This window comes from Sinocyclocheilus anshuiensis, unplaced genomic scaffold (genome assembly GCF_001515605.1).
Source record: "Sinocyclocheilus anshuiensis isolate Anshui unplaced genomic scaffold, SAMN03320099.WGS_v1.1 scaffold1487, whole genome shotgun sequence".
Taxonomy (NCBI): Eukaryota; Metazoa; Chordata; class Actinopteri; order Cypriniformes; family Cyprinidae; genus Sinocyclocheilus; species Sinocyclocheilus anshuiensis.
The window spans coordinates 645,852-656,701 of NW_015555817.1; the positions used below are offsets into that span (position 1 = coordinate 645,852).

Below are 10,850 nucleotides of genomic sequence, written 5' to 3' on the forward strand. Positions count from 1 at the left end.
AAAGCCCCCTCCTTTGACAAGCGCAGTCTGCTCTGATTGGCCAGCTGACCCAGTGCATTGTGATTGACCGAACACCACAAGCATGCGTCGGAAATGTAAAAGTCCCTTACCATACTCGCGAGCTTCAGCTTTCAAAGTAAATATCAAGACAGTTAATAATGTCGTTAGTTTTACCATCAGTTCAAGCCCGAAAGGGCAACAGAGTCGCGTGACAGACACAGTGAAAATGGCAAGATTTGTCCAAATAATTCCAATTGTGATTTTTGAATAATTCTTGCAGTAATTTTCTTTTCTTTTTTCTTTTTTGTATTTTGTTTTTCTTTCTTTTGTTTTGTTTTGGTTTGGTTAAGATTTATTTTTGGCATTTTTACCTTTATTTCATTGACAATAGAGACTTCACAAGAGAGAAACACCAGAAACACAACTGCTCCATAAGGAGCCCATGAGGCTATCGGCTCTCTGTATCAATACAAATAGTTAAGATACGAACTTGAACTGCTGATGTAATCATTACAACATTGACTCTTTTATTTATATAATGCTTGTAGGGAGCAGGATCACTTAATTTGTAGAGTTAAATTAGTAAAGTCTAAATATGTTTTTTTTTTTCTTTTCTGCAGACTATCTGTGTGGTCCAGAAGACAATGTATACAATATTGACTTCACACGGTTCAAGATCAGGGATATGGAGACAGGAACAGTACTGTTTGAGATCACCAAACCACCAGCCACAGGTGAGTGTGAGCGGCCACTTCCAGCAGGTTACTGGTTCCAGTCATGTGATCAGCGGCATGGAGAGTTATTGGATCTCGTGGGGATCTAACTAACATTACCAAGTCAGGCACACTCTCTTTTAGATTTGTATTGGACTTGCTACTAATATAAATGTTACATCCATAAATACGCAGTTATTGACACGGTTATAATCAATTTACGCTCTCTCTCTCTCTGTGTGTGTGTGTACCCAAACCTTTGTTACACAAGGTACATTTTATTACATCTACTTATTGCTTTGGGTCATGTTGAACAAGTTACAGTCAAACCAAAATGTATTCAGACACCTTCAACATTTCTCACATTATCACAGTTTATTCACTATAGTTTAGAAAATGGTAATAAAATATGATGGACTCAGAGTTAAACTGTGTCAGAACAAATTCATCTTGATAATGTCAGATAACTTTGACAGAAAGATATGTAATTAATTAGGTTGAATAGCTGCCAGCTGTTAAATTTAATTACACAATTAGATAATACCAATTTAGGTCAACCAGTTACCAAGCAATGCTTAGTTTTGTTCAGTCTGTGGTATCGGTCAGTCGCATTAGCAATTAAAGAAAAAACGTGTAAGCAAAACATGGTCAGGTCAAAGTGTCTGAATGATTTTTTTTACTTGTTTTACTGGTAGTCCACTGTATGAAGAATTTTTGGGTATATGTCACAGTTTACTTTATTTTGCTATCCCCACTTATATAAATGAACTATAGTGTCCTGCACCCACTCGTAAAAAAAAAAAATCAATAATTTTTGGTTTGACTGTATATTTAATAGGCTACTGCTTAACAGTCCTTTTAGACAACAAAATTACGGGCTTCACATTTGACATGGCAAAGAAAAGTTTGAGTGTGTGGTTACAGATAAAATCAATTAATAATCAGGCGCAGCAGTGATATGTGATATGCTGGCATATCAGATATCTTTTGCCCCTAAAAAGGTGTTTGTTAGCATGAGGTTACCATCAGTGTTGGGCTAGTTACTCAAAGAATGTAATATATTACTCATTACTAGTTACTCCTTTAAAAAGTAATATTGTTACTTTACTTATTACTTTCTGGCAACAGTAATTAGTTACACTACTAGTTACATTACTTTTTCAAGTTATTACAAACACTCAATAGTAATTGATAGTGACATTCAAGTAGAAGTGTTGTATTAATCTCATTAATTGTCATGTGCTACAGCTTGAAGCTATTGTAATTTCTCCGTTACCCATATACGATTATATTTCCATATGTATTTTATCAAATCACATAAGTTTGTAAGAAACGGTTTAATTTTCCAAAAAGATTTTTAATTATAGTAATATAATGTACCACATGCTGATCAGAGGGGTGTGGGTGGGATGTAATGCCAGAGTAAAGTAAAGCCACAACTTACACAACAGTGTTCAGATCATCTTTTTTCCTAACAAAATCAATATAATGCAATATTTCTATCTGCTGAATGTAAGCTTTTCCATATTCCAAGCTTGCCTGCTGCACTGGGGACTTCACATGCATGTGCGAGTCATGAAAATTATGAAAAAGTTCAAAAAGGAGATGGCTTGGATGTGATGGATCCAGAGTGATTTTCTGAGCCCTTTTCCTCACTCTGGATGTATACAGTTCTTGGAGGGTAGGCAGGGGGGCACCAATAATCCTTTCAGCAGTCCGAACCGTTCTCTGTAGTCTTCTGATGTCTGAATTAGTTTTACTAATAATCTTATTAGTAATTAGTTACACTACTAGTTACTGCAAAAAGTAATATTACAGTAACTAAGTTACTAGTAACTAGTTACTGCCTAACACTGGTTACCATTTATGTAATAACTAGCCTTTTGGCTTTTGACTTGCATGTTATAAAGAATATTCCAGGGCTGTTTCCAGTTTCATTATTCACTTTCATTATTCGTGGCTCTTTTTTTAAATATAGTTGCAAGCAAGCAGCAATTACAGGCAAGCAAATCAACTGCAGTCTGAAGAGAAAAATGAGCATGTCTGAAGAATCTGATGATTCCACAAACATAATATTAGGCAGAGCAGTTCAATGTTTTGAGAAAATTAAACTATTTTAACCACCTACAAGGATTTCCAGAGTTATAGAGAGCTAATAATAATTTGGCAGTGGCTATTTGCACTAAGTGTAAATAGCGATAGATGCTATTTACACTGTTAAAATAGCAGGATTTTCTGCCATTTATACTACTTATTGCAAATAGTGGCAATTATCTGCACCTCAGTATAATGTAATACATTATAAACCAGTATGCAATAATAACTTGAGTGTAAATTTTAATTTTAATTCAAATTATTAAATGGATGCCACCTTATTGGGACAAATGCCCTCCCTAACCCTACCCGATACTTTATTCTCAACTTTTTGATTATTTCCTTCATTTTTATTAAAAATAAATGCTTTTCTGATGTGATTTGAAATTTGAAAAGGGGGAAAAAAAGTTTGCCAAAAGGCTGATTCGAACGCGTCAAAAGGAGTATGACACATGCTTTATCATCTGCGCCATTGAAGCTGACGATTAACAACCACTGTTGCCAACTCTCGCGAGACAAATAAGCAACCGCTGCTTCAAAAACAAGCCCAATATTTTTTTGATGATTTATTATCATCAGTATTATGGCAAATTACGCTGGAGCACTTATATTATTGCACTGGTTGGCTATTAACTGCGAGCAGACAGAGTGTCATTCAATGCATTGGAGAATACGGTGAACATAAATAAAGAAACGAAGTTGCTTGTCAGATTTCCCTAACAAGCAACCATATTTTTTAAAATAAGCCCAAAAAACCGCAACCCCGCGACCTGGGATTTTTTCAAAGCAACTTTTTTAAAAAAGAAGCCCAAAGTCGCGTATAATACGCGGACTTGGCAAATATGTTGACAACCGTCTTTTGTGATGTTGAGTAGCCCAATAACACGTTGGTGGGCGGAGTTAGTGTAAATAGCCTCTGCCAAAAAGGCGGGCTATTTGCACTTGGTGTAAACACTCCATTATAATTTTCTGACCACTAGGTGGAACTGTCCTGAAACTGCTCAGGTATTGTCATCATGGCTGTGCTTGAATATGAACAGAAACACTGTGTGAACAAACTATTGTACTGGACTGAACTGGGATGTAATTCATGGAGAAACTGCACTGAATGTGTGTGATGTGTATTTGCTGTGGAAAACAGCTGTCCATAACTTCAATGAGGAACAGGAAGAATGGAAATGTATGTTGTCTCTGCTTTGTTGTTTTAGTCCTTTTAATAAGTTTAAGTGAAGCCCAGGAAGACGTTTGACTCCTCAATTGTCATCACTTGCAATGATGAATTATTTTACTATTTTGATTCTGATTGTAATGTTTTTTTTTGTTTGTTTGTTTTTTTTAAGATAAAGGAGGGGATAAAAGAGATGTTGATCCAAATGCTGGCCGGTTTGTACGTTATCAGTTTACACCAGCTTTTTTACGGCTACGTCAAGTAGGAGCCACGTAAGTACAGTTCATAAAACTAGTCAGTGTATACACTACAGAATCCTAAAAAATAATGATTAAAAATTAGCCCATGCAGGTTATTATTAAGCATTTGCATGATTAGATCATCACTGTAGTCCTGCTGTCTTATCATATCGTCCTCTCTTGCAAAGAGATTACATATTTAGAAAATAAGCACAGTAGCACATAAAAGGACAGACAGCTGATATTCATTAGTGGAGCTGTCTCATATTCCAGAACAACAGTTGCATGCTTATTGAGGTCAGATATAATAATCAAAACAAAGCGAGCATAAATCATTTCTCTAAATTAAACCTATTGAAGGAATCTCGTCATCATGCTAAAGGGCAGAATATAGAAGTAGATGCAGTAAGCTACTCATTATAAATAATGAATCCGGTTCACACAATACATTGATTGAGGAATGGAATGCCGAACAGTTGTTGGAAATGTAAAGGGTGTAGTTAACTGCAAACCCAAGTGAAGAGTGAAATGAATACTGAAGAACTAAAACTGTCAACTGAATATCTTCCCTGCCTTGTTTCTGTGTTTTTAGTGTTGAATTCACAGTAGGAGACATCCCCATCAATAACTTCCGGATGATCGAGAGGCACTATTTCCGTGAACAGCTGCTGAAGAGCTTCGACTTTGAGTTTGGCTTCTGCATCCCGAGCAGCAAGAACACCTGTGAGCACATCTATGAGTTCCCACCGCTCTCAGAGGATCTCAGTAAGTGCCATGAAGATTGTAAACTGTCAGATATAACCCTGCAGATACTATTGCAAAATTATGCTGATTGTTTGTCTGTATCTCAGTGCTGACATACACCGTTCAAATTGAATGGGACAACGGAGTTAATAAGTTACATGAAGTCAATCCAGTCATACATGAAAGTTTGTTTGTTTTTTCGCTAATTTTCTGGACCTCAACAGGCAGTTTACACAAGGTGCCATATTGGTTATGCCAAACGTACTCATTTGTTTTTACTGAAAGGCAATTTATCACCAATTTTTGTCAGACCCCTCTGTGTATAAAGCATATTTGATCCAACTTTATATTAGGTTTCCTTAACTACTATGCCCTTGCATTTAAATGAATCATTTGATACAATGCACTTATTGTGTACATGCATGTTTTTACATTGTACTTATATTTTTAAAAATACCTGCATCTAATTACATCTGTAATGAATTTCTGTCATTACACTGTTGACCCATTCCTTACACCTTAACCCACCTTTAAACCTACCCATACCACCAAACCTGTCCCTAGCCTTACCCGTATCCCACCTCGATAGCAGCAAAAGTGTTTTGCCATACAGTATGAACACAATAAGTACATTGTACTTATTTTTTGATGTCAATACATAGTAGCTAAGGCCACCTAATATAAAGTGGGACCGCATATTTTGTTAGAATATACTGCTTTAAATGTCACTTGGCAACATTTGACTATATTGATGCGAGTTGGTTGTCAATTGTTGTTTTTCATTACTTCTTTGTTACTATTGTTTCTTTTAAAATACATTGATCTTGCCATGAAAATAGCTATAGATGCTGGTATGGCAATAAAAATCAGTAAAGACCATGAGCTATACCGCTCAAAAGTCGGTTGTTAAAGGGCTAGTTCACCCAAAAATGAATATTCTGTCATTAATTACTCACCCTCGTGTTGTTTTTGCGCACAGAAAACAAAAATAACAACTTTATTCCACATTTTCGTCTCTACTGCGTCACTTTGGTCACAAGTTCACGACAGTACCATGACGTGAGCGTGTGGCGGCGCCGGCGCTGACCCAGATCCGGTGTGATGACATCATTACGCCGGATCTGGGTCAGCGCCGCCACACGCTCGCGTCATGATACTGTCGTGAACGCGCGTCTACAAGTGTCGATCATCTTGGTACTTTTCTGGACCTTGAACGTGGTAGTTACCTTGCTGTCTATGGAGAGTCAGAGAGCTCTCAGAATTAATCAAAAATATCTTAATTTGTGTTCCGAAGATGAACGAAGGTCTTACGGGTTTGGAACAACATGAGGGTGAGTAATTAATGACAGAATTTTCATTTTTGGGTGAACTAACCCTTTGAGGGGTTGGACTTTTTTGTTTTTGATAGAAGCCTCTAATTAAAAAGGTTGCATTTATTTGATCAAAAATGCAACAAAAACGTAATATTGTCAAAAATTATTCCTGTGATGCAAAGCTGAATTTTCAGCATTATTACTCCAGTCTTCAGCGTCACGTGATCCTTCGGAAATCATTCTAATATTTGAGGTTCGAGTAACATTCCTTATCAATGTTGAAAAAGTTTTGCTGCTTGAAAATCATGTTTTTTCAGGATTCTTTGAACATAAATTTTATTTAAGTTTAATTTAAATTTAAGAACAGCATTTATTTGAAATAGAAATCTTTTGTAACATTATAAATATTTTTACTGTTACTTTTGAGTAAAGTATTAATTTCTTTTATTTTTTTTTATCTTACTGACCCCATCTGATGGAAATGCAAGAAGTTTATTTGAATTCTCTTCCTGTCTTTATAAACAACATACAAAAAGATAGTTTGGTCTTGTACTGTACCTGCATGTTGGTTGCACAACATTAATTTGGTGGACAATTTAAAATATATATAGATTAATATTTTAACAAAACTGCTTCACTAAATTAAATCATAATAGGATAATTATGAATTGAATACTTAACATTTTTATTGCGTTGTTTATATCAGGATTTTTTTTTTAATTTTTTTAATAAGGTCCTTTATTTATTTATTTTCCCCTTTTTAACCCAATAATGAATATAGCACAAAAAATGCAAGATATTCAAAGCAAGTTCCTCATATAATGGTCTATTAATATATACAAAAATACATTAAGAGAAAGAGATATATTGAAGGCACTGAATTAATATATTGCATTTTTAATGTATTTTTGAATGTAGTAATAGACCCAGAAAGAAACGAACATGTCATTGACCTACCAGCATCTATGAAAGGAAAATCCTGTAGCTTTTAAAAAGCTTAATTGTTGTTTGTGTATCACTTTATGTGTTTTCTCTTTATTTCAGTACGGGAGATGATCCTCCATCCTTACGAGACGCAGTCTGACAGCTTCTACTTTGTGGACAACAAGCTGGTCATGCAAAACAAAGCAGATTATTCGTACAGCGGAGGCCCTTAGGACAGAGGTGGGAGGGGACTGAGGCAGAGAGTTTGACTGACAGACCTAAGAACCAATCACATGTCTTTGTCCAGCAGCCACACCCTCCTTGAATCAGTGTCATAGACGATGCGCCATGCCTGTGTTTGAGATCTAGAGAGTCGTATCGTAAGGTCTCATCCAATGCATACATATCCTATTCTGATTTCACACTGCCATCGTTCACATCAGCAAATATAGATATTAAAGTGTTTATTTTGTAACATACCCCAATGATGAGCAAATTCCCTTCAGTCCCATGTTTTGTATGGGCAAGGCACTGTAATGTGAATGGTACTTAGGTTTTACTATTCATTGTGTGTGTGTGTGTGTGTGTGTGTGTGTGTGTGTGTGTGAGGGGGGTGTTTAACACCACTAAGACCATTCTATATTGTTGATGTTGATGAGTATTTCTTTCCCTGTCAGAATAAGCTACATCATATTTCTTGATATCTGGACTTTTCATCCTAAATAGAATATGATATGATTTTATGTTGAGACCTTGACATAATTGATAGATTTGTGTTGCATTAGATATATTTTGATACGTGAACAAGCTTTCAGTTTTGAGATGTCGATTATTTGTGTGGATAAAAACAAAAAGCAAGCAAAAAATGAAGTCAAATCAGTTCAAATATTCATGAAAATGCATAACTTTTGCATTCAAAGGTCTGCGTCAAGTTTCTGATTGTACGTAATTCACGTTCCAAATGAGAGGTTGTGTAGATAAAACGAGATTGTAAAAAAACGCCTACTGAAAAGGGAACACAGCGCACGTTATAAGCCTTGACATTTCAAACGTCTGGTTTGTGTGGTTTCTTTTTGTCTTCAGACAAAACAAAAGGAAAGAAATAGCCGTTCTGAGCTGTCTAAAGAACAGTAGTTCAAAGAGATCAAGAGATGGCGTCTCTTCTCATCTCTCCATCTAGCATTCCCTTTCTCACACATTCCAGTAAGCCATGGCTGTTTAGTGCACATAGCAGAGGTTAGATTTAACATCTTATCCAAGGATGTGCTGTATCTATGATCCTTGTATTCATAGTGCAAAAAGTGCATTTAGGAGAATGATTTACCTGTTTTTGGTTTCTGAATAAAAAGGAGGCTTTCAAAGACTTCTACAAGCGTTTAAAAGGAGGAATAACTTGAAAAATGTTTCTAGTCAGATGTAATATGTGCTTTATTTAGGATTGTGATTTATTGTAAATGGTTTTGAGGGGGGAGAACAGTTCAATCGCCAGTTTGGAATAAAAGAGAAATAAATGTATATGTTGAATTTTTTTTTTTAAATGATTGAAGTTGTCTTTTTTTTTTCCACAGCACTTTATTTTCTTAGGAACATTTATTTCAGATTTTTCATTTAGTGCTTAGCACTTAGCACATTATTTACATTACTGTTAAAAAATGGGTTCAGTCATTTTTTTTAGGAAGACATTAATACTTTTATTTTACAAGAAATGTTTTTTGAATAAAAAAAAATATATACTATTTCCAAAAAAAATGCTGTTCTTTTAGAATTTGTATCCTTCAAAGAATCCCCCCCGAAAAAGTGCATCATGGTTTCCACAAAAATATTAAACAGCACAACTACAATATTTGTAATAATATATTATGCATCAAATTGGTATATTAATGTTGTGATCATGTGACACTGAAGACTGAAATAACGTCTGCTGAAAATTCAGCTTTGCCATCACAGAAATAATAAATATACTAAAATAGAAAACCGTTATTTTAACATTCACAATATTAAATTTTTAATAAAATAAATGCAGCCTTGCTAATCATATTCTTTCAAAAACCCTAAACTTTTGATCAGTAATGTAAGAGTTAAAAAATATATTAAAAAAAAATCTGTAAAACATACACATACGGTCCTGATATTTACCTTGTAATAGCAATTTTCTTCAATAATATAAATGACATTTTATGAAATGATTACTTGAAATCAGTTCCCAACAATGTTGCTGCAAGTGCTGTAAAATGAAATTTCCCACAAGACTTCACAAAACTAATTTTATTTGAGAAAAGGCACAAATTCTGAGAAATGCTGTGACTTTTACCTACAAGTATTTACTTCTACAAAGTAGGGGTATTTAAAAATCTTCAACTGTGTTACTTAACAGATTCAGATTTTATGATTCAGCCATGTATTAAATAGACTGTGATCCAAAAAGGGATCTAAAATATAAAAAGTCTTGTCCAGACCCTATAAATTAATGTAATTTTCGTGAACCAGCACAAATGGAAGACCAGAAAACCTTTTACCCGCACTGGGGTAGGAAAAGTGCTACATGGATGCCAACGCACATTTACAAAGTCCTCACACTTGAGTGACTTTAAAGATGTAAATAAGTGATACAGAGGCTGTAAATTCTTACCAGCCACTTACATAGTGCTTGAAAAGACGCTGTCTAAAGGTTTGAGAAAAACTGAGCTTTTGCTCCAGAGGGCATTGATGAGGGGACGGGCGCTACATGCTCTGCATACTGTGACTCTTTTGTCCATTTGATGATGGTATTTTTTGGATTAGCTTCTTTTTCCCCCTCTCTCTCCCTTCAGCATTCTCACAAAACCAAAGAATTATATGTGAAGATGTTCATGGTGTGCTTGTGACATTTGTGGCGTTGGCCCATGAGGGAAAGGTTCCTAGATTGAACATGGCCGTTCCCCATGTGTTGATGCCAAGGTTGATGGATAGAATGCCAATGATGTTGAGAATGAAGCCTGCCTTTGCCTTCAAATCAAAAGAAAATACAATTATCCACTCATTTTTCCATAAACAGTGTCTCAAAAATGTATTTTGACTGGAACATCAAAGACTCTTGTAAAATGTGTTCAGCCATACCATATCCACGACTTTGAGGTTGCCATAGGAGAAAGCGATGGCGTTGGGTGGAGTGGCTACAGGAAGCATGAAAGCCAGCGATGCGCTGATGGTGCAGGGCAGCATCACGTAGAGAGGATGGAGCCCGATGGTTGTGGCCTGCGAATAGATGTGACATATTATTAGCACTTCCATACTCAAGTTACATTTTTGAAAAGCGCGGCAACATAGAATATGTGGTAGGTATTGTTAAGCTACTTCAGGCTCTGTATGCTGTGTACTCACCATAGAGGCCAGAATGGGCAAGAACAGTGTGGTGGTGGCTGTGTTGCTGGAGCACTCTGTGAATGTTCCCACCAGGAGACACAGTATCAGAGAGATGGCGAAGGGTGGGATGCTCTTCAGTGGGGCCAGACTTTCACCCAGCCATTTTGACAGTCCAGAGACCTACACAAAACAAACAAACAGACAAAAACATAATGACATTATTATATTATATTATATTATATTTAGTGCTGTCAAATGATTAATCGCAATTAATCGCATCCAAAATAAAAGTTTTTGTTTACATAATATATGT

The 10,850-nt window shown here is 35.7% G+C and overlaps 2 protein-coding genes across 2 annotated transcripts in view; one reads left to right on the top strand and one right to left on the bottom strand.

Annotated features, from left to right (window-relative positions):
* unc119a2 (unc-119 lipid binding chaperone a2) overlaps positions 1–8,306 on the top strand; it is a 27,072-nt gene extending 18,766 nt beyond the window's left edge. The window contains exons 2-5 of the mRNA XM_016469468.1: positions 621–734; positions 4,148–4,247; positions 4,807–4,979; positions 7,316–8,306. Of these exons, the coding sequence (XP_016324954.1) occupies positions 621–734; positions 4,148–4,247; positions 4,807–4,979; positions 7,316–7,428 (500 nt within the window). The 3' untranslated portion in view covers positions 7,429–8,306. The remainder of the gene's footprint in view (positions 1–620; positions 735–4,147; positions 4,248–4,806; positions 4,980–7,315) is intronic.
* Positions 8,307–9,351: 1,045 nt separating this feature from the next.
* The window catches only part of LOC107675208 (solute carrier family 13 member 2-like), a 9,511-nt gene continuing 8,012 nt past the window's right edge, over positions 9,352–10,850 (bottom strand). Inside the window, exons 10-12 of the mRNA XM_016469475.1 lie at positions 10,556–10,717; positions 10,292–10,429; positions 9,352–10,180 (exon numbers count right to left, since the gene is read on the bottom strand). Of these exons, the coding sequence (XP_016324961.1) occupies positions 10,043–10,180; positions 10,292–10,429; positions 10,556–10,717 (438 nt within the window). The 3' untranslated portion in view covers positions 9,352–10,042. The remainder of the gene's footprint in view (positions 10,181–10,291; positions 10,430–10,555; positions 10,718–10,850) is intronic.